Raw genomic sequence first — 23,915 nt, 5'->3', positions numbered from 1 at the left:
TTAGTTTCCTTTTCAGGAACTGTACCGCATAGAGCTGTATATAACAACTCTATGCTTTACCCTCATCTAGATGCTGAACAGGCGTTGATGAGTATTACCATAGAAGTAGAAGTAGAATAGAATACAGTGGAAATCAAATGGTACATTTCCTTCCTGTTGAACAATGCATGTCCAGATGAAAGGAGAATGCACATTTTCTTGTATTTTTCCTTTGGGAAATAGATGAAAACTCTAACTTTAACTGAACATCTCATTTTTTGCTTCATTTCACAGAAAATTCTCAAGTAGGTCGTGGTATGATCAAAGGAGGAACCTTCCCTTCGCGGCAGAGTGTCAAGCCTTCCAGAATAGATACAGAAGATGGTAAGATCAATCAATCTTTACTCACAGCTCATTGTTTTTGTGATGTTCTTGCTAGGTAAATGAATAGAAAGAGAGTCGTTTTAGTTCATATCGATCCATTGTGATGGCCTGACTTGTACTAATCTTAGCATATGTTTCCTATATTAAATACCATTGGATTGAGGATGGAGGTGTAATTGTTTACTTGATTGATGGATACACCTTTGTAAAATCCTAACTACTGTCAAAGCTTTCTGGTTAAAAATGGACCACTCTCAGACTGTTAATTGAATATACATGAGTATCATTTTATCTTCATTATACCCCAGTTACACAGATAAGATCAACACAAGACCGGCCTCCATGAGACTCCTCAAAACATAAATCCTACAATACGAGAGTTGGTCAGTGTTTAGTCTGTTTAGTGGTGTGACTGTGGTATTTATAATATTGGAAATCATACTTTGGAAGTGGGATAAAAGTTTTACAACCATGATGATTAATTATCTTTACAAAAGGCTGGTTTAAGTTTATTAATGATCATGAGCTTATTGCATGATTTCTGGATTCTCCTCCACCACGTCTAGGTCGTAAAACATTTCCAAGTAGAGGCAAGAGGCCACCGTTGGCATCGATGCACGACGACCAGCACTCGATATCAGACTCCCTGTCATCACTAGGGAGAAGCAGTAGTAGCGGGATCAGTCCAGACTATGATACAGATAGTAGCATTCCAAGACGCTGGACTGAAGGTGACCTTGAGGGTCTGGCTGGAGGTCATCCCAAATCATTCAATCTAGCTGATAATACAAGATGTAAGTTACCATAGTGGGCTAATTCATGTAAAGCGTTTGGTGCAATGACATTTTAAGGGCAAGTCCAATTTATTTGGTGTCACATCTATTACCAAGTCTTAAGGGAATTTTGAACATGAAGTTTCATTGATCGTGTCATCATACTTCATAATTGGTTTGATCTAAACTCTAGTAGGGTGCTAGTAAAGGCCAGAGATAGTAATATTTGAGATATGGTTGGTATTGTTTGGGTCAAATAGCTTGGATATCCCCAAAGACTGCCCATTGAGACTGCAATGGCTTTAGCTAAGTTTAAACATGTAGTAGCTCTTCAAAGTATTCCATATTAGGCACATGTATATCTATAATTCTTGTCTTTTTGATATTTTTGTATTGTTTCATTTTTTTAATTGAAAAACATCCATAAAAATAAACAACAACTTGAGTCTTTGCCCTTCATAGCATGATTAGATTTGAAGAATCGCTATCTGCAAGCTCTTCATGTATTGTATCCTTGCTTTCATGACACTATTTATAACTTTAAGTTGTGGATTCTGAGGAAGTAACTGCGCTTTTGATTAAAAAAAATATAGGTCTTACTTTCATTTCCTTATTTGAAACCTGAACAACTCATCTTTGATGCACTTAGTGAAAATATATTCCATTCACATATGTCATCTTTTTCTCCCGAACTCCAGCGCCCAGGGCCCCGACTAATTGGCAGAGAGGAAAGCTGTTAGGACAAGGAGCGTTTGGGGTTGTATATGTTTGCTATGATGCTGATACAGGCAGGGAGTTAGCAGTCAAACAGGTTCCTACTGAGAATAGCAATACTGATGCTAGAAAAGTAAGTTAATTTAGCATCCTTTAAAGCGGGTCTGCACTACTTACAGCTACTTGCGCCTCTGTATAGCAAACAATAGCGGTACCCGTTGGTCCCCCATGATGCCCTTCTTCTTACGTTAATTGAGAGCTGATTTGATGAGATAACCACCTGTCAGTGACCATGCAGGGAGGTCTAATCCCTCCTGGCCGAACTAGTGCAGAAAGGCTTTGAATAACATATGCTTCCATGTGCCTGTTCCATAAATGTGTATGTTTTTTCATGTGATAGCATGGCATACTTTAACATGTTTATTATACATTGTTGATTTTGTAAATGAGAGTGCAATCGACTGGTCTTTAACTTGGCAGGTGTATGTATGTGTACATCATGAGAGCCATAGTTTCATTGATTTATTGTTTAGAATACTGATCTTGAATAATACACGCAAACCATGACATGTCATTATGTTCATATTGAATGTAGTTACTTAATCATTTGTACAACACTTTCCTAAGTCAACTGTGCCAATGCTTGAGATGTCTTGCTATAAAGTGTGTTTTGAAATGATTTCTTTTGTAGGAGGTGCAATCGCTGAAGCAAGAGATTGAGTTATTGCGGAACCTACAGCACCCTAGGATAGTGCAATACTTTGGATGTCTTGAAGAGAATGGAACACTGTCCATCTTCATGGAGTTCATGTCAGGGGTGAGTTCTGCCATTGAGTTACATGCAGTGATAACTCTACATATCACCAAACTAATGTCCATAATGACCTTTGTACCTCACACTCTGTAATGGCATGCTTGTAATTTTGCCTAATCATCCAACAAACTATCTGTAAATGAATTATGTTTGAATATCACTTGATGTGTGAACTTTATAATTGAAAACAAAATGTAAATATGACTGTTGAAACAAATCATGAGAACCATAAATGATGATTAATTTTTACAAATTTACTAGAGCATATAGGATATTGACCAATTTGTTGCGTTATCTCATTTATTGTTTGTCTAAGAAGTGACCTGGAATATATAAGTAGGCTAATTGATAGATGTGATTATTGTAGGAAGTAAATAAAAGAGGACTGCTTTATTTTTTACTAAACAATGATTGGATGAATAAAGCTTTGTCATTACTCGTTGACCTGAATCGGTCTAGTCTTCAGGTATAGAGCTTGAGAAGTCTCACAAGGACACCAATATCCATTGAGTTATGTTATAGTTGAAGTGCATGCTTCTCTATTATTAGAGGCTCAGTTCCCCCATGCATACAGCCTTTCAGGCGTGCCCTTTAGCAAAAGAAGTGATTGAAAATAGATATTTTGTGATCTATTATTGTGATGCCTTCTGTTGTGATGCCTTCTGTTTCAGTGGCTTTAGATCATTGTATTATATGTACATGTAATACATCTTCAGACAGCTGGTACACAAATCATGGTGCTTGTTGTTGCATTTATTTTGAATTTCATGTTAATATTACTTCCCTGTAAAGTGTTATTGATAGTAATTACAATTCATGGCATAAAAAAAGTAGCTTGGGTTCTGTGTTTTTTTCTAGTAGCTAGGGTTCCGTACTGAAAGAATTGAATAGAAGCTGCTGTATGTAAGTTTGCTGTTGAATACCTGCATTCTTTGACATATCACATGATCAATGGTGATTGTATTGGTCACATGACTATTTGTTCTCATGGTTTATTTCAGTTCCTCTTCCAATTTCATTGTGAAAAAAAAATGTGTGCACTCTATTTTATAGAAATCAGTTCATCTTAAGTTATTAGATGATTTTAATGCACCAAGAAGTATGCATTAATAGCAAATCCATTAATGTTACCAATATGGTCTCTGCCTTTGAACCATGAGTATGACATATATCTTTCATGTTTTGCTTCTCCATTTGACCATTTATTGAGAGAACTCATATAGGCTACATGAAGAATGTTACATCAAGGTCATGAAGAGATACCGGTATGCAAGTGAATAATTGAGTTTTCTTTGGTTGTCTTTGCAGGGATCGGTAAAAGATGAACTTCGACTCTACGGTCCATTGACAGACACGGTGACACGGAAGTATACAAGACAGATCTTAGAAGGGACAGCTTATCTTCATGATCATCATATAGTACACAGAGATATCAAAGGTTTGAATTTACACAATTTCTTTTTCACAGGGGGTTTAGAATAAAAAAAATCATGTGTCACCTTGATGACATTTGTCAAATTTGATGACAACAGCTCTGCAATGAGTTGTCATTCTCTCTTTGATGGTGTAGTGCTGCTTTCCATTTTGAATTTGAAAAAAAGTTCTTATGATTCATTTTCTGTGAATTGAATATTAATCTTTCTGCTTGCATCTTTCCAATTATGTTTTTCTAACATTCTGAAATTTGATGTTTGTATACTCAGTTCCATAGAGAAGTTTTTCAGGTGACCTTAAATCCCATTTGTTCAATTTTGCATTTTGAAGACAGACATTCATTCATTCTTTCATTTTTGCATTTTCTTTCTTATGTAAATGTACACGATTCTTAGTCATGATATAATGTGTTCCCCAATTTTTTGAAGCGCCTTGAGCATTTAATTAAAATGGATAATGGCGCTATATAAATCTCATGTATTATTATTATTATTATTACATGTACATATATATACCTATATTGAAATGTTTTTGATTATATTTACATGTTCATTTACATTTTTCAAATAATGTCCATCGGGTCAACCAGCTCATGTAACCATGTTAATGTTCTCTATTCTCAACCCAGGTGCCAATGTATTGAGATCGAGTGGTAACGTGAAGCTAGCAGACTTTGGTGCCTCTACCAGGTTACAGACGATACATAGTCATATCACAGGCATGAAGACAGTGACTGGTACCCCATACTGGATGAGCCCTGAGATCATCAACGGAGAGGGGTATGGAAGGAGAGCCGATGTGTGGTGAGTACAGACTGAAACTCATCAACAATTTAGTTAAAGGGATCGTTTAACAATGTTAAATCTGAGATGCACGGCCCTATGCCCTATATCAGTGTCTGTGATATGGTGTAATATTGAAGCCCTAAAAAAAAATTGCGCTTCAAAATGATCAAGAATTGCCTCAAAAAAGTAAAAATCTTTGAGTGACTGGTTTTACCAAACTCATTTTCCCCAATAAACTGTAGTGTTATGAAAACCGTTTGGCAAACAGTTTTCAAAATGTGTAATTTCAATCATAAATATCTTGATAATCAGACAGGCGATCGGCTTGTAAAAGTAATGGAATTCCTGGCAGACCTAAAGGTTTATAATTATCATTGCAGCATGAGCTTAATCCAGGATTTTGTTTCAGAATCTGAGACAAAGTTACCGGATCCCTTTAATGTACACTTCCAGTTCTGATATATGTTCCTAAAGAATTTATCACATGCATGAGCAGAAAGACAAATATAAGGCCCAATCATTGCCCATTTTGGATCAATTATCAGATGATATGTGATGTAAACGACTTTTCAAAAGAATATTACCAATGAATTTTTTCAAATTATCAGCACTCTGGCAGAATCTTCACCTTAATTTCCCTTCAAAATGTGTTATTCATATTGAAATGAACCTTTATTTTTTGTTTGTATTGTAATGTTTGTATTTAGGGGGGGGGGGGAATAAAGTGCAGCACTATAAACAATTGTAAAGTTGATTAAATAAAGAAAGTAAGCATATGTAAATGACTTATAAGCTCTATTTGATTGTAGTATATCTGCCAGTATTGTCTAAGATATTTGTTTGTTTGTTTATTTGCAGGAGTATCGGTTGTACTGTAGTTGAAATGTTGACCACCAAACCCCCCTGGGCGGACTACGAAGCTATGGCAGCCATCTTTAAGATTGCTACGAAGGAGACCGAGCCTGTACTTCCACAAAGTGTGTCTCAAGACGCAAGAAACTTTCTCACCCTCTGCTTCAAAAAAATCCTGGCCGACCGGCCCTCGGCCGCTGAACTCTTACGGCACAATTTTGTAAGGACTGCCCCCATGGATTGACATAGAGGGCGCTGTATAGAAACTGAAACGGTGAAGAAACACATAGCGTGGACTATTAGAGTGTTTAACGGTGTGTACTGTGTATGGGGAAGCTGCAGCTAGAGAAGGAAGGTGATGAGAATGGCTCAGGATAGCAAACCTACGCCAAGCCAAGCATGAATAGCCTGGCTTTCAGATATCCATCGGTTGGTCGGAGCAGCTTTATGATATCTATCGGAGCAGCTTTATGGTACTAATCAATCGCAAACAAGGAGGAAAACAATGGCTGTCATAGGACAAGGTGTCTGCCGGCATACAGTCAAGCTTCAACCATCATTGTAATCACTGATTATCAACTCAACTAGTCGATTGATGTCATCCCTAGATTGTTATCGTTCTTATTCTCCTTACCTTCAATATTTGATAGTCATCCTTTTATCATGTTATGTAAACAGCATTTCATCTGATGCAAGCTCTGATGAGGAATAGTGAAACCTGTCATTATTACATCTTCTTTCATTTGTGGATAAAATAACATCTCCTTTTTTTCTTCTTTTGGGCTCAGTTTTGTTACTAACATATCTTATGCTATGGGGGGAATATGAATAGAATACTTGTATACCTGTACTGATAGTTATTCACCCTGTGCTATCTTAGCTTATCGAAAAACTTCTATAAAAGGCTTTGTTCGCTTATTAAGTGGTAAACTGCTTCAAAATAGCAAAACTGCTATGATTTTATAGATAAATAAATGAAAAGTCAAGTGGGGGCAAAAGAAAGAAAAAAGGTAACAAATCCAGGGGAAAAATAAAGACATGCATAATCACTAAACTGTGTGGATTGAGATTTGTAATTTTCACCATTCTTACTGGTATTTCATGTGATGTTACTGTGACTTTAAAAAAAAATGTAGTATGCATGTATACTACATCATGTGTTTCATTAAGTAGGAGGCAAAGTTTCATCTAAATACTATTTAAAACTCTGAACTAAATTATCATGACAGGGTTGATGTGAACTCTTCATTTACACAGTTTGAAATATTGTGATGCAGTCTTAAGGTACATTCTAATGCTCACATTAATGACTTCCATACATCATTACATTCATGTGATGTTTATGTAGGAAAGATTTCTTCGCACAACATTTACCACATATTTTGATCGATTAGAAAAATGGGAGAATATTCATAAGACGTGTTGCCAGTGGTATATACATGTTATGAAGTTGAGGTGTGTCTCATAAGTCATTGCTCAGAAAACCATTAAATTGCTTTCTATATGCACTACCATGCATTCTGCCATTTCAACTGAGTCACAATGTACAATGCATAACAGCTTAGAAGCAATCTTGAGCATGAGTTTATGATGCATGCAAATGGCTGATAAAACCTTATATCTTATAACCTTTCTCTTCTAACCCATAAAACTCTGTTCAATATGTCACATACCAGCCCAAGGTACACACATAATGGATTTTTAGAGTATGAATATTGTAGAATGTTACACAAAGTAATCTACACTGTTTATATGATTTAAGGATGAAATTGAAAGGTGCAAATATAAGTTCAATAATATAGATTTATTTTCAATGCATTAGATCATGCTGCAAAGGTTTTTACTTCTCTTTCTTCGTGTCTATTTGTTAGGGAATAATATTAACTTGGCATTAAAATTGTGAATGAAGTAGCATATAGCATATTAGGACACATTGTTATACATAGAGCACATTGTTATTTTTTATGCGCATAGAACAAGGGTCTTATATCTCTCAATATGTGATCGGATATAGTTGTGTGTGTGTCAAACTACTATGATACATGTATGTACATTTTTGTACATGTATATGTATATAACTGTGTATGTGTATAGAATCCTGTACTATACATTTATATATAGATATAACAAATATATATGCATACACTTTAAACAAAAGTATGATTGAGTATAACATATAACATATGTGCCTATGTGCATTAGAGTCTATCGTGTGTCAATGTGATGTAGTGTGTTGTAATTGTTTGTTTTTAATACGTGAGTCAAGTTACTTGTTTATCAGTCACTGGAGCAAATAACTTAATCTTTCTAGTAATTCTTTTGAATATCCGGCCTTTTTTCTGGATTTTATCCCCTGAGGGAACGTCAGATTCTAAGTGCCTGTTTGCAAAAACCTTGAATTGTTAGTGTACAAAGGTACATGTATAGCCTTACATCTCTCTCTATTTACTCTCGCTCTCTCTTTCTCTCACTCTCTCTTAATATCTCTCTCTCTCTCTCTCTTAATCTCTGATTCTCATTAATATTTCTTAAGTGTTTTTACCATGATGTGTAAGCAAAGTGGCTCATAGTGCCCATAAACAGTCAGGTATTATTCAAAATATGGTAGCCATTTCCCCCCACAAACAAAAAAGCAACCTGTCAAATAAGCAAATTGTCAAGCCTGTCATGGTGCTATGTTGTATATCAGATAAAAATTATCTCCATTTCTCAGAATCATTGGTTCTACTCTGTAACTACATGTAGCATTCATTACAATATGCATGTAATTCAAATCTACATTGATCTTCAGTATATAAAGAGACAGATTGGTATTGGTCTGCACAAAATGAGATACATTGTAGTAGCTATTTGCTAATGCTTCAAATTAGTTATTCCCTCTTTTTTTAATTATTCTCTGGTCTTTCTAAAGATTTTCTTTCTACCATACAGTCGTTTGACTTGTTCCATTCATCATCTCTCTCCCTCCCCCTCCCTCCCTCTCTCTCTCTCTCTCTCTCTCTGTCTGTCTCTCTCTCTCTCTCTCTCTCTCTCTCTCTCTCTCTTTCTCGCTCTCTCTCTTCCTCCTGTGTTTCCCCCTCCATCTCCCCTCTATCATTCTTTCCCTTTCTCTCTTCCTTAGATGACAGTCACATCATTGAATGTCCATGTAGATTGCTGATCTCAGTGCTTAAATAATTGCATGTCATCTTAACTTCGCAGATACATTTGCAAATGTAATTACTGTAAGAGTCGAATCTCCTTTAAGGTTGTCATATATGTTCAAAAACATTTCTATTTATCTCTTAGTCTCTATATTGGTTAAGCTGTTGAATACTGAACTCTTTAATTCCCATATGTCTAGTACAGAAACCATTGTTTTCCTATAGGCAGTGGGTTAAGTGATAAGATATCTGCCTGTGGACTCAGGAGTAGAAAGTAACATGTGTTTGTGATTTGTTTCAAATGTACTTAGTGTATGTTTGTTATAAAGATTGACATATGTTTTACGTTAACTTACTAATAATACATGCATTTCGTTTGGTATGTAACAGATATGCCATGTCTACAGGAACCATTATGTCAAGATATGGAACAGAATTTCAAAGAACCTGCAACAATTTCCTCACCTATGTGACCCATGTTTAAGGTACCCCCCCCCCCCCCACCCCTGTGAAAGGACCCATGCTATGCCTCGTGGAGTAATGTTAAGTACTGGTAATTGGTTTCAAATAATGGGTTAAAAAATCAGCTATGCATGATGTTTTGAAGTATATATGGTATCTCTGAAAATAACATATTTACTTAGTCCATACTATGCTGCATTATCTTAGGTGAAGAAGTGTTAAAAATATAGGTCCCATTTAGCAAGGATTTGTAGATATTTGCTCTCTCCAAACAGGAAATTTTTCTCATGCTTACACTCCCATTTCAATTCCGTTTATAAAGGTCACATTGAAATCAGAATTTTATTTCTTTCAGGGCATCTGGGCAGTTCATTAGTAGATTGCTTTAAGTATTTCTTGCTTGCTTGGAAAACGGTTGTGTCTTGGACTTAAATAATCATAGCCTATTTTTTATGTTTTTACAAGAAAGTTCTCATTATCAAAATGAAATAGTTTGGAACATTACTTACGCAACGGGATGTGATTATTGGACAAGATTAAAGGAATGTTTCCACCACAAACGTTGAACTTTCACACTGCAGTCTTGTACAACTTCCAAGCATTGGCGAATGAAGTTCAACATATGGGGGAAATGACTGGTACCTGTTTGTCTATCTGTTAATACTCCATATCCACCAATCATAGACAGTGTCTCTTGTTTGTATCAGTATTCATTTTACATTCTCAATTATGATTGGTTGGCTAAATTCTTTAAGTACATCATATCTTTCTTTATTTCTTATAAAGATGAAAATGAAAAAAAAAATCATATTAGATAATTATATTCTTAGTGTATGAGAATATTATGACTATTTATACTCCATATTATTGTACATTTTCGTATAACAGAGAGAAGAATTCCAGAATTATTTTTTGTAAGAATTGTTGCTATAGCAACGCAAGAGCTCATGATGTTGTATATGATTATATATACATTTATTGGTTTGTACAAAGTTCAGTATGTATATTATAGTGGGCTTATATTGACTCATAATGATAAATAATGGCTGGTGTGTAAGAAAAGTAGTCTTGGGCTGATATTGTGAGTTATTTAAAGGGGAATCCAACCTTAAGAGCAAACTACTCTAGAAGAAAGCAGAATATTTGAGAAGCATACTGGTAAAAGTTTGAATGAAATCGGACAAAAATGAGAAAGTTACACATGTTTTAACGTTGTGACTACTAAAGGTATGGGCTCTTCAAATGGGCAGAATTAGTAATGTCTCTGTGACGTAGTTGCGGCTAACTTTCTCATTTGTTCCAACACAAAAATTACAAAAATTTTAAAAAGTAAAAAATTCAAACATGGACGACTCAGGATGGTCTTTTCTTTTTAGAGGACATGTAATAATATACTCTTCATAAGATAATTTGAGTAGTGCCACAAGGTGAAGGCACTTGGGAGAAAAACAGAAATGAATCATATTTTTGTACATGACAAACAGGATAATTATCCGTGTCTATGTCCACTGACAAAATGTCAATTTGAGATTCGCATAGATGTAGTGATCTCATATTTCAATCATTTATAACTTTGGTATTATTGGTCTGATTAATTTCAAACTTTCACCATTTTGTTTCTCTAATTTGTTTTGCTTTCATTCAAATGAAAAAGGTTGGATTGCCCTTTAATCAGCAGTCTAAAATCAATGCATTCTGTATTTGGCTTAACATAAAGCATTTTGCAGATTGAATTTTCTCCATGTTTTGCTTGTCATTGTAACACCTCAATCCATTCTAGACAACTATCAACAAACTATACATACTGAGTTACAAAGATGTATCGTTTTGATGGCTGTTTTTATACCAAAAGAAATTGAGATTAAAATGCCAAAATGAAAGTTGTGTTTAATTATTGCCGTTTGATTTACATGAAAGTGGTTTCAGTGTTGTAAGTACTGAGTAGCTTGTGAGATGTTTTTAAGGAGAATGAGTAAGAATAAGGATAGCGTACATATACCGGTACAAAGATGAGAGAATGAAGTATACAGTAGAGAGAGAGAGAGAGAGAGAGAGAGAGAGAGAGAGAGAGAGAGAGAGAGAGAGAGAGAGAGAGAGAGAGAGAGAGAGAGAGAGAGAGAGAGAGAGAGAGAGAGAGAGAGAGAGAGAGAGAGAGAGAGAGAGAGAGAGAGAGAGAGAGAGAGAGAGAGAGAGAGAGAGAGAGAGAGAGAGAGAGAGAGAGAGAGAGAGAGAGAGAGAGAGAGAGAGAGAGAGAGAGAGAGAGAGAGAGAGAGAGAGAGAGAGAGAGAGAGAGAGAGAGAGAGAGAGAGAGAGAGAGAGAGAGAGAGAGAGAGAGAGAGAGAGAGAGAGAGAGAGAGAGAGAGAGAGAGAGAGAGAGAGAGAGAGAGAGAGAGAGAGAGAGAGGTGCACTGCATCAAAATATACCTGTAGATGTATATACAGTTAAGAACTGAATTATTCATACCCAAATATGTGAAAAATTGATTTGTCCAGATTCATGTTCCTTGAGAATGTGACATTAAAAGCTTAAACATTAAAAGGTATTCAACAAAGTCCCTAATTCAACCAGTCCACCTTGCATTCTGGAGCTACAAAAAACACAAAAAACATAAAATTTACAAGGGGTATGAATAATTAAGTTGTTAGCTGTACATGTAGATGTATACATGTGAATGTATGTCTGGTCTGCACACAACTCTAGTTTTGTAAGCTTCTCCCATGTAAAAGTTCCATAAAGAGAAATGGAAATCAATTTACATTTCCAATCACAATGTATTCAACTCTTTTTTCCTTCTCATTGCAATAATTCTCACAACAAAACAAACAAGAAACAATCTCCAGCATACCAAACTCACAATATCTACAAGAGGCATACCAAGCACAAATGAAAGAAATATATTTCTAACACTTTGAACAGACAGCAGCTACAATGCAAGAAAGCACCATACACAATAACCATGTAGGCATAATAAAAGTGTATTTATTAATTTGCATCAAATCAAAGGAAATGACCTGATTTGTGGATATATCATACTAAAAGACATGCAACAGTGACTGACCAATAAGGATATTCTAACAAGTTTTGTTAAGGCTCTTCAATGGTTACATATCTTAACCTCATGATGGACATTCATCTAACGGAGCTCAGAAGAAAAGATTTGTCTCTACTAGGTTTGGTTTGGGAAAGACAATAGTAACTATACGTGATGATGTAACCTTTACCCAGTACTAGGCAATCATGCAATACTGATTAGACTTGGTCCAATATCCAAATCATTTTTATGGTATCAATTTGCAAAATATTCTATTCAAATGTCTATACAATAGTAGAGATAAAGCGTGGTGTTGTCTTTTTGTTTCCTAGCAAAATAATTCCAAGGAATACTACTCAAATGCATTCTAATACCGCTCATCAAATACAAGTGCAGGTGATCGTTATGACATTACAAATGGTATGCACTATTTTCCTCAAAGGTTTGAGCAATTTTTAACTACATTCATGATTATGTAAATACATGAGAAAAATTGAACTATGCTGTTCTTAACTCCTTCCTTTTCTCTAAAATCAGGCACTTTTTACGTTTCCTACATATAACGAGGGACATCAAAGAAAAGCTGCACATGATATACCGTAGAAAGAACAAATACTTTGGAAGCATACTCGGCTATCTACTGATGATGAATTTCCCAAAGGAAAGCAAGAAGAAGCTGCCTGAGTGTCATAACCAAATATTCCACCAGAACAACTATTTTTTACTTATAATACTACATAGTAACACACAACGTGGATGAAGGTAAAATATCTACCTCCAAACAAAAACCAAACAAATCTGTACATATTTTGAGGTGTTTTTATGGAGTGGTCATAATAAATGGGACTTTTTCTCCCCAGTTTTCATCTCAATAAAATCATGTTGGATGCTCTTTCCTTCTCAATGCCTGGGAAAAAAATGGGTTTCTGTCGTTTAGGATTAGCCTTCATTCAAATCCTGGATTGTCGACAAGATGAAGTTTCCTGTATAAAGTTCACATACCATGTCTTACAACGGAACTCTCTCTAACACGAGGCCTTTTTGTACTGGATATCAGATGGTTGTTCATCAAACTTAAGTGCTTTTTTAAAAGCTTAATTAGCCAGCTTGATACTGGATTAAATCAATGTGCTGCTTTCAAACGAAGAATAAATACATTTTAACAAACTTCAGATTAAATATTTACCTAAGTACACAAGCATTATCCCAAACTAATTGTGAAAGTCAGTGTCTTTTATGCTACATCATGAATTAAACTACCGTATATGCTCTATCCATTAGAAAAAATGTATAAAATCATCACATGTACAGTAAGGTAAATCATATTTAGATTTTTACAACATACTGCCACAATGATTAAGATTCTACAACCAAAAATAATCAGTTGAAGGAACAGATTGATGCATTAATTTGAAATAAAACAAGGTGGCTTTTAACATACATCTATATCCAAATATAAAGCCAATCCATACATTATAATTAAAATTCAAACTTATCCCATACAATTTTATCACAATCTTGGTAAATTTCTAATAATCTTGATCTTTATTTGGTAATGATAGATAAGTTGGTGAGAATATCATCTACATATGGTATGCATGAATATAAAATATCACTACGTTGCTCCCTGTCTTTCTACCTGCCACAAGAGGGAAGCATTCAAGACATGGCTAAGAAACTGGAATAATATCTCCTCTTTAATTCTAATCATCATCATCACTGTCATCATCATCTTATTCTCAAAATCACCATCATCACCATACATTCATGGTTATCAGATTGTGGAAATAAATTTGAATTGAATTGAAAAATGATTCATTTCATCTCAGATTGGTCATCAAACTAGTCTATCACATTCTGTGATAGATACAGAATTTATTGGGGGGGGGGGGGGCACGGTAAACAAAGGGGAAAATGTTGATGATGATAATTGAGATAGCGATTATGAAAATGATGATGCTTTTAAAGTGGTGATCTTGTTATTGGCAAAACACCAAGACATTTTCAAAGTGATGATGTTGATTATTTTAATCTTTCCATGGTTGTCAATAGCATTACAATCTCTATATATTTCCTCTCTACCTCCCATCACTTCTGTCTCTCTCTCTGTTTGTCGCCCTCTATGCCATGGCTCCAAAGACGGGGTTGTGGCGACAGATGCTCGGTCCAATCTCATCATAATCAGACTTAGTATGAGAAGCAGTGTAGAACTCCGGCTGAATGAGCAAAATCAAAGCAGATATGTATATCATGATATCAAACATGTACACAAAATACAATTGAAATACAAGATTGGTAACTATAAGAACTGTAAATAAAGAATTTAATTGGTCAGATGACAACACGTTAGTGAAATGAACTGCAATCGGTTAAGCGGCAATGAGCAGGACAGTGAACGAGACTTACCCTGTGTACAGTGCATATTCACTAATGCACTCGCAAACATGAATCATTTGTACAATATCACACTATCAATCCTTTCATAATCTCATATTGATCTAACATTGCAGGGCTACATACTAATAGAATCCAAGGAATAATTGTCCACAGTAACATTTTCAGGGGCACTTTTGTCTGGGGGTGATGATTCACCAAGAGTTAGTTGTCCAAGACGGTAAGAATTAAGGGGAAAACATTTCCTATAGGATAATAATTGAAAGGGGTAGTTGTCCATGAATCAATATATAAATATCTTTGTAAAGAAAGAAGGTGAAAAAAATATGCATGGAGGATGCCCAGTGAATAGAGACTTACCGTAGATGCGAGCATACTGCCTCCAAACCAAACAGCGTATCGCTGCATGTGATGTGTGATGACTTGAGTCTCGATGGGCTTGGGCTGAAAACAAAGTCAAAGATGGAAAGTACACATCTAAGTTGGTATCCTCAAAAGATATCACAGATTTAGATTCTAACACATCCACAATTCAAATAAACTTTCTCTCTCTCTCACTCTGAATGCTGCTACATTGTTGGACCAGTTCAAGATATATTTGAATGATCACTTATTTTGTTAGAGAGCATGTTTTTAAGGTCTCTGCTGGTCTTTTGGAATGTTTTATCATTGTTTACGTGGCCTTCATATTACTCTGTGGAGCATATTGTGAATCCCCTTCTGCAAGATGAAAGCGCTCTACCAGATATCCTATGGATTGGATTGGATCACTCTCACAAATCATGAAATAATAACAAACCTACATGTACAAAAGATATTAGTTTGATCTAAAGCATCATAATGATGTACATTATATCTTTACTTAAAGTCTTGTAATGTTGCCTATTTTATTTTATTGAACAGTAAACATACACAAAGTCCAAATTGTGAAGTTGATCTTGGGTACTTGGGTAGGTATATTATACAGATATTCACTGATTTGTAGAGCACCAGGTGATTTCAAAACTGTGCTGTGCCCTGAGACAAAGTATGGGGCATAGTACACTCTAGAGGCAACTAAGGGTTAAATTTTAAACAATACCCCAAATTAGATGTCAGGAAACTGTGTTAATAACATGCAGAATCGGTTATACGTACGAGAAGAGCGATTGGCGAGACAATGATTTGTGCCACTGCACTATATGCATAGCATCTAATGGTTAACTTTCAAGCCTACAGTACCAACTAATAAAGCAGTCTATACGATATACAAATACTTGTATTGAATTCAGCATTAAGGAGTAAGATGTCTTTTATTGCAGCTATGATATGAGATATCTCACCTTGAGTTTGCCTCCACTGAGCTGTTCACTAAGCTTGAGACGATTATCCACAATCCTCTGAACATCACGCTTCAACTTCCTGCCAAAGTCACGGAACATGGTAGAACCTCCAGACAGAACAATGTTCTAATCAAACAAATCAAACATTTAACATTAATACAATATTATTATATAATGTGTAAAGAATAATACTTCCTTCTACTATAATACATGATACTTCCTTCTACTATAATACATCATACACAATACAGAAATACTGACTGCTATGAGGGGCATGGTTAAAACTATGGCCTGCGGTGATCTCGAAACCGTACTGTGCCCTGAAGCCAAAGTCGATGGGCATATTGTAAAGTCCTAAAGTCACAGGGGAGCTATAGTTATAACCTTGACCCCAATATAAGCAGTTTATATTTGATTTATATACTGCATTCTGCATGTTAATTCTCAAAAACTAGATATTTTGACAAAATATGCTTGTCAAAAACTATTTATCTGTTGGAAACTTTATGTTCATTGAGGGTGTATTTTAACTTTCAAAATCTCTTAACAGAAGAAATATTTGAAGCTCATATTTTAAATATAGTATTATGACATGACACCACTAACATGCAAACCAAATGTATTATTTTGTAGATTGGTAGACTTGAATGAGAGATGGTAGGTTACCTTATAGAGTGGTCTCCTGACGTCAATGGGGCAGTTCTGGATCACGTTGTCCACCGTCTCAGAGATGGGGGTGGTGAAGTCAGGGTTGGAGAACTACAGAGGAAAGCAATGGCAGGTAAACCTTTGACAATCATCACTCCTGACACAATTATGGGAAGCATAAATATTTACCTATCTATCAATATTTTTATCTCCAAATTACCCATGTTTATGATTAATATATTGCTTTTTAAACATAATCAACATATCTTCATCACCACCACCATCATCATCATCTTCATCGTCAAGTCGGCATCATCATTGACTATCTCATGAATGTTCTCATCTTGCCTTCATTAATAACACTTCTGTTTGTTACACGTAATTATGGAAAAAAGACCCAATTTAACACATATCTGCTTGCTATAAAAAAAAAGTTTGAATAACTGTGGCTTATCTGTCAATCATACTATTGTCTATGCATAATTAATATTATTGACTGAAGGTCTCTAACAATATGCCTATAAGTGACAGGACAGGAGGCCTTTATAGACAGGTGACAAGTTGACGGCAGATTGAAATCAGTCCTGTTTCCCTTGAGACAAAATTTCTTGTTTAAATATATTAATTGAAACCATTGTGTAACAACGATCTGCCTACAAAGACCACTTTCTGTGTCTCCCTAGGGCAGTATTTTTCTTGGTGTCTCCCTAGGGTAGTATTTCGATACAGATTTGAGATGAGCGCTGTTTGTACCTCAGGATGGAAGAAGATCTCAGGTCCCAGGAATCTCTCGTAGGCCACATCAACGCTGAACTTCTGCTTGGTGATAGAGTTGACTCCATCAAACTTCTTGATCCATTTGGATGGATCCGTGTCGTACTTGGTGAACTCCTTGGCGATGTCTGGACAGATGTATCCCCAACGTTCCTTGATTGCCTTGGCTGTCTCTAAGGACTGTTCAGGAGGTATGCCTGGTTCACGTTCTCTTAGAAGCTGCTGGATGAAGTATGTGATATCACGACCAGCGATAGGAATGTGCTTGATACAGCTGCCGATGACGTAACCTTCAGCCTGCAAAATACAACAGTAAAGGGTTACAAACAATGTAAACTTATATGAGCACAATAATAATCATTACAGGGGGACAAGCAATATTTATAACACACACATGGTCTCTTCCATGCCATACATGCCAAAACAACAAGCTATACAATTCAAAACCATACTTCTCTGTCTATTCACAATCCAATCCAAAATGTATTTGATATAGCTTTCCATTGCTTCACATGTTTGGGTCACTTAAACAATTCTCGCTACCCCAAATAGCGATTCTGCCGAGATCCGGGGAAAATCCTGAAAACGCGCATTGCATTATGGGATAGCTTTTCGACATTACAGCTTCCTGTGCAGGCGGCGCGATAGCGCAAACGTAAAACGCCGTCGCCACACAACGTGTATGCACCGAATATGTCGTCTGCTCGTGTTTTTTTTTTTTCGCAAATATTTCAACGTTTATTTGAACATTTCATTCGTTGTTTTTTGCGTCTTTTGACATCAGTGACGATGGTTTTCTTTTGTGAGGCTGCACAGTGCTGGGCTCATGATTCCAAGCGTAAGAACCCTGAAAAATGGGGGTGGATGAAGGCCGTGACTTGGGATGGGACTCTATACCGGAAGTTGTAGTGACGACCCGAGAGAGTGAAAATTACCTCGTCTCGCGAATTTCGAGATTTTCGTACCTATTTAGGGTAGCGAGAATTGTAAGTAACAAATTTTACTTTCACCTATTGATTAAAATATTACTACAAAACAATCACGTTTCATGTGAATATGATTAGGAAGGGGTCTACAGGAGAGGGGTCTCTTGCATGCATTCATTCTGTCCCTCATATGGAAGGGGGGGGGATAGATAAGATAACTTACCACAGGTATAACGTGAGTCACACCATCACCACTGTCGACCACGACACCGGTCAGAGAACGTTCTGCTTGCTGCCTTGATGTCCAGGATGCTGCTAGGGCTAGCACAGCCTACAGAGTGGAATGAAAACATCAATCATTATTTTCTTATAGATTATATTTGGTATACATCAATGATTAGTGTCTTATAGATTCGTACTTGTATACATGCTGGATGACAGTTCCTGTCCCTTCATGAAGAGGTCACATCTCTAAATCAGCTTTTGAAATGCTCTCACATGGTCTGTGCCTTTTCTTGTGGTGTAGGCATAATGGATATAATCTCAATCATAAAACTGCATGGACATGCACTCTTAAATTGGTGCAAGACCAATAAGATAGGCTACACCCCCATGATTTGATTGTAAAAACATTAAATGACACATGTCTTTGAATTAGTTTGCAAGGATATGTAAGACTAAACAAAAGAAAAAACAAATAAAACAAAACAAAGAAAAAGATTAATTCAATACAAATATTACCAGATTATATACTTTTTGTCCATGAAAAACATTAATAACACCAAACAGTAAAAATCCTCAACTGAATGAATCTTTTACTTACTTGTACAGCAATGTAGAGTCCTGGAACATTGAAAGACTCGAACATGATCTCAGCGAGGTACTCTCTGTTCTCTGGTGTGTTCAGGGGAGGTTCCGTCTGTGCAAAACATATATGTCAAATAACTTGATTTCTATGGAAGCATTTTTGAAAACTTGGGACTAACCAACATTTTCTATTTTTAGACATTTTTTTACTAAATGCAGGTGATGAAACATATAATCTAGGAATCACATACATTCATGAAATAAAGAAGAATATTTCAATCAAACGTGACACTAAAACCTTATGACTTTCCTTTCCAATAGAAAACTTTTACAAGTTATACTACATCACTTTTCCCCTTTCATCAATGCCCAGTCTTTCATTATTTGTTAATTAAAGTGATATATAAATATGTCTGTCTTTAAACAAACACACATGTACTTTTCATTAACAACCAGTGATATCAAAGTAGAAGTATCGTTTATGATTTGTCATGGTTCTTTCATGTAATGTGTCTCATATGACATGACTGCTTTTTCTATTTATTTCTTTTAAAAGCAAAAAAATCTCTTGACTTAAGGATAAAATAATGGTAGGAACACTGCATAAAAAGTACCCAATGGTCACATCGAGGTTATGTGAAACTTACCAGCAAGAAGTAATGGTCTTCTGGTTCTGCTCTCAGATATTTGAAAATACTTTGTTCTAGAAACCTCTCCATCAAGTCCCAATCCTCAACGATTCCATGACGAATAGGATACTGGTGTGCAAGGCAAAAGAATCATACAGGAAATATATATTACAGTAATGATAATAATGATAATAATAACAATAACCATAATACTCAGTTTTTGCAAAGCTCATATCACTACCTATCCAAGTCTACACATATACAGGTATGTGCTTCAAAAGAGCTCTGAATTATTAACTTAGCTCAGCTTCGTTAACCTAATGAAGGCGCAGAAGCTTTAATGAATTAGTTCCTACTTTACCTATTTACATCACCTGAGTCAAGTGTGGTAATTAAAAGATCAATTGAGCCACTGAACACAGACAAGCCATTCTCCTTAAAGAAATAGTGGTCCTTCGAAAGCATCAACTTGTCAATAAATGTAGCAGGCTTGTTACTGAGTGACAAAATACTTTTGAGAAGATCATTTAATGATTAATGCTACTCAGTACTTACACTACAAGAAGCATCATAGCATTCAATAGGTGAATCCTTTCAAGTAATACAACATTTGTTAGAATCAGGGGTGATAGTGAGCACAAAAAAGGGGGGGAGGGTTCTCCCCTCAACCACACCCCCTTTGAGTAAAAAAAAAAAAAAAAAAGGATTCAGGGAAAAAATGGCATCTAACAACATTCCCCCCTTTTGAGGAAGGAAAATTGGGGGCCAAATAGGGAAAATAGGTAAGAATAGAGAAAATAAGGGGAAAATCTGGAAAATCAGGAAAAAAGAAAGAAAAACAAATTGAAAAAAAAAAATCAAAAAAATCAGGAAACCAATTTAAATCGGGTTATTAAAATCAGGTTTTATCAGGCCTGTAGAATGATGAATACACATACCTTGCAAGCGTAGTTTGGTTTATCAATGGCTTCATCTCCAATGAAGAAATCCAGATCTTCCACACCCTTCCCTAATCTTCGAGAAGCTTGATCTCCAACTTTAGCTGATTCTTTGATCGCAATGGCTGGTGATGAAAAGAAAAATGAAAATAAATCACGTTTTGTTTTACCACATCACTTTTACTGTACCACACACCCTGAAACTTGTACTGTTCTCAGGAAGAAAAATAGAGCCTTGCATATATACATATATATATATATATATCTGAGGAGGAATACAGAGAACATAAAGGATACGTGCAACGAATTGAGGGAAGAGAGGTCTGCTTTAATGTACATGTTTAAAAGCATTAATTAATATCTTTAAAACAGTTATCATGGTATTGCACCAGTTTTCCATTATTTCCTTCTTTTTTAATAAATCATATACCAGTACTAACATTCTTCTGTTATACCTTTTAAAGCTTCCCTTTACAGATGTATAGAGAAATATAAGCAAATTGCTTACCATGTGACATGTGTTCCTGAAAAAGTCACTAATTTAAAAAATCACTAATTTTTCTTTGGTGTACTTCAGGGATTAATTTAACCTATTGACTCCTGAATTCTCTCATTCCAATGGGCGCCATACATGGACCACTCAATCTCATAGGTAATGGGTTTATAATGGATTTAATTCAAGTATTATCTGCTCACCTGAGGGAATGATGTACTGAGGCTCAGTGTTTCCTGCAAAGCCTAACTTGCAGTATCTGGTGGAAAAAAATAAACATAATAATAATAATAATAATAATATATCACTTATTACTGCTTCTAAGCATTACTATTTTCAACCTGGGATTGACCGAGTTCCCCAACAAGGTGCTTTGGCATTCAATGACTTTCATCATGTCAGGTACCCATTTACATCACCTGGGTGGAAAGTGGCAAAAGCAGATGAAACTCTGGCAAATGGACATTAGTGCCATGGCAGGACTCGAACAACAAACCAAGTGATCAAGTACGGTGACATATATATCCACTTCATAAAATCAAGTTTCTGCTGCTTTTAATGTAAAATGATATAAATGGTTTATCTGGATTAATGAACAACTATTGAATTCTCTAAAAAAAAAATCGATCATATATGCACCCTAGATATGATCATTGTAAATATGTTTTTACACAACAACTCCTCCAAGAGATAAATAAATTCCATCATTGACATCTAAGAAAATTATAGGTAATGTAAATGAAACTATCACTTCAGTACAAAGCAAACGGGAGAGGACCTGGCCAGATATGTCGAGAGAGTTGCCACTATGGAATTCATGGATTACAAGTTACAACTGTTTTAATTTTCATGATTTCAAGTTTTCAACTGAATTTTGATCTAAAATTTCCCTAGAGTCTAATCTGAATCTCTCATTTTTCAGATTTTATAAAATCAAGAAAACCTTAGGGTGACTTCCCTCTTTAATAACCATACCATAACCATAGCCTAGGTTATTATTACAGTTGTTTATATTCTATAGATGAAATATGTACACTTGTGAGTTGTGTAGATGCTTAGATATGTGTCACCCTTTCTAACATAATTTAGCTCAGAGACAGTGTCAGAGTCAGAGACTATGACCAAGACCCTATAGTTATAACATGATTTAATCATAAATGTTAACCAAATTTTGTCAGACTCATGACCTACTTCTAATACAGCCCTTGAAAACTATAACATGCAATTTCGTGCAATCTTTAACTAAAGATTATGACTTGGTTATAAAATAGGAAACCACTAATTCTTTCAGTTTCACCAATGCCAATGCACAGGCACTCAAAATAACATGAGCAATGTGATGATCATGATTCTAGTGATTTCCTATTCCAGTTGTTCCACAATATGTCCAAGATCACCCTGCCTTTCTTTCAACTGGTTTCACACTGTTCTACATAAATCTATATTAAGATTAGTCAAATTGGCTGTGCTTTTGAAAGTCACAAAAACACAATCAATTCTCTTACTGTCTTTAGCACTTCCTTTTGGCGTAGGATATTATAGCACTAGCGTCGAATGAACATGATAAAGATGGGAGTTGCCCTTTCATGTTCAGTAACAAGTGCGATAAAAATGAAGCTTTACGGAATACTGATAGAAAGAATATTTTAACTTACCCTGTCCCCGGATCAATAACACATGCCGGCAACCTGTTAGCCATGATTCTAGTAGTAGTCCGGTCCACAACCTTCAGAAAAAGGAGTGTTTTTGGCCACTTATCTGGATTCCGCACAAGGAACTAGATCGCGGAAGGGTTACAATAAAACACTACACACGCAAAGTGAGTTTCTTGCTTCCTGAATATCTCTCCGTCAACGTAGATGGGGCTATGTTTAAAAACACAGCGAGTGCTAGTGGACAAGGCCAGTCAATAATTATAAATTGTTTTGTGTTTTATTAGTACATGTAGTAGAACCTAGTATTATTATTATAATTATCATGACAATAATTATCATAATAATAATTTAATGAGATAAACTATAAATTTGATCGAGTGAGCGAAGCGAGCCGGTTTGGGAGGAAATTTGAGAGAAAATGCTCTCAGTCGTTTTAAATTAGGGCACATAATTATTATTACTTTTTTTCAATCTCTTACGTTTTCGCCTTCTATAATACCTTTCTAATTCAGACATACTATATTGTGTTAATCAACACGGGAGCCTATTCACATACAAGCTTTGCTTTTTATTAAGGCTCCCCACGTTTTACATTGTATTACCTTGCCTGTCATATCTATGTATTTCGAAACTTCGGTCTTATTTCCCCGTACATTATACTAGATTTGAAATTATTATTATAATTTTTTTTTTTTTTTGGGGGGGGGGGGTGTAATCTACGCTTATATAGTTGTATATAAAAACTAAAATTGTAATTATTTTTGATGTAAATGTGAAACAAATAAGCTTCAAACTTCAAACATCAGGGAATTTGTTATATGAGAAATCTATTGTTTTTAGGGAGAAGGGGTGATAACAACATTTTTTCATAGCACGTGTGGTAATCACGTCTCAGTCTTTTTATCACGAATGCCATTTGGTAATTTAAATGCAGTTGCCTGAATTCAAAAACTCCGA

The 23,915-nt window shown here is 35.5% G+C and overlaps 2 protein-coding genes across 2 annotated transcripts; one reads left to right on the top strand and one right to left on the bottom strand.

Annotated features, from left to right (window-relative positions):
- The first annotated feature begins 244 nt into the window (after positions 1-244).
- LOC115920583 (mitogen-activated protein kinase kinase kinase 2-like) lies at positions 245-7,240 on the top strand. The gene is made up of 7 exons (XM_030976617.1): positions 245-363; positions 930-1,157; positions 1,835-1,983; positions 2,542-2,667; positions 3,973-4,102; positions 4,727-4,901; positions 5,742-7,240. The coding sequence occupies exons 1-7, from the start codon at positions 297-299 to the stop codon at positions 5,977-5,979; spliced, it is 1,113 nt and encodes a 370-aa protein (XP_030832477.1). The 5' UTR covers positions 245-296; the 3' UTR covers positions 5,980-7,240.
- A 5,060-nt stretch (positions 7,241-12,300) lies between these two features.
- LOC576708 (actin-related protein 3) lies at positions 12,301-23,130 on the bottom strand. Its single transcript, XM_030976610.1, has 11 exons — positions 22,959-23,130; positions 21,507-21,562; positions 20,811-20,935; positions 19,891-20,001; positions 19,260-19,355; positions 18,660-18,767; positions 17,490-17,807; positions 16,755-16,847; positions 16,089-16,214; positions 15,127-15,210; positions 12,301-14,588 (listed from the first exon to the last, which is right to left on the bottom strand). The coding sequence occupies exons 1-11, from the start codon at positions 23,000-23,002 to the stop codon at positions 14,493-14,495; spliced, it is 1,257 nt and encodes a 418-aa protein (XP_030832470.1). The 5' UTR covers positions 23,003-23,130; the 3' UTR covers positions 12,301-14,492.
- Positions 23,131-23,915: the final 785 nt, after the last annotated feature.

Source organism: Strongylocentrotus purpuratus, unplaced genomic scaffold (assembly GCF_000002235.5).
Source record: "Strongylocentrotus purpuratus isolate Spur 01 unplaced genomic scaffold, Spur_5.0 spur5_contig_870, whole genome shotgun sequence".
In the NCBI taxonomy this organism is placed as follows: domain Eukaryota; kingdom Metazoa; phylum Echinodermata; class Echinoidea; order Camarodonta; family Strongylocentrotidae; genus Strongylocentrotus; species Strongylocentrotus purpuratus.
Note: the sequence above shows the minus strand (reverse complement) of the source record. Positions and strands in the feature narration are given on the sequence as shown.

Coding starts and splice junctions, on each gene's coding strand:
- LOC576708 (XM_030976610.1), bottom strand. CDS start 23,002: ATGGCTAACAGGTTGCCGGCATGTGTTATTGATCCGGGGACAGG. Junction 20,002..20,810: donor AACCAAACTACGCTTGCAAG/GTATGTGTATTC, acceptor CTTGCACACCAG/TATCCTATTCGTCATGGAAT. Junction 15,211..16,088: donor TCAGTGGAGGCAAACTCAAG/GTGAGATATCTC, acceptor CTTTGTTTTCAG/CCCAAGCCCATCGAGACTCA.
- LOC115920583 (XM_030976617.1), top strand. CDS start 297: ATGATCAAAGGAGGAACCTTCCCTTCGCGGCAGAGTGTCAAGCCTTCC. Junction 1,984..2,541: donor GCAATACTGATGCTAGAAAA/GTAAGTTAATTT, acceptor TTTCTTTTGTAG/GAGGTGCAATCGCTGAAGCA. Junction 4,103..4,726: donor AGTACACAGAGATATCAAAG/GTTTGAATTTAC, acceptor TTCTCAACCCAG/GTGCCAATGTATTGAGATCG.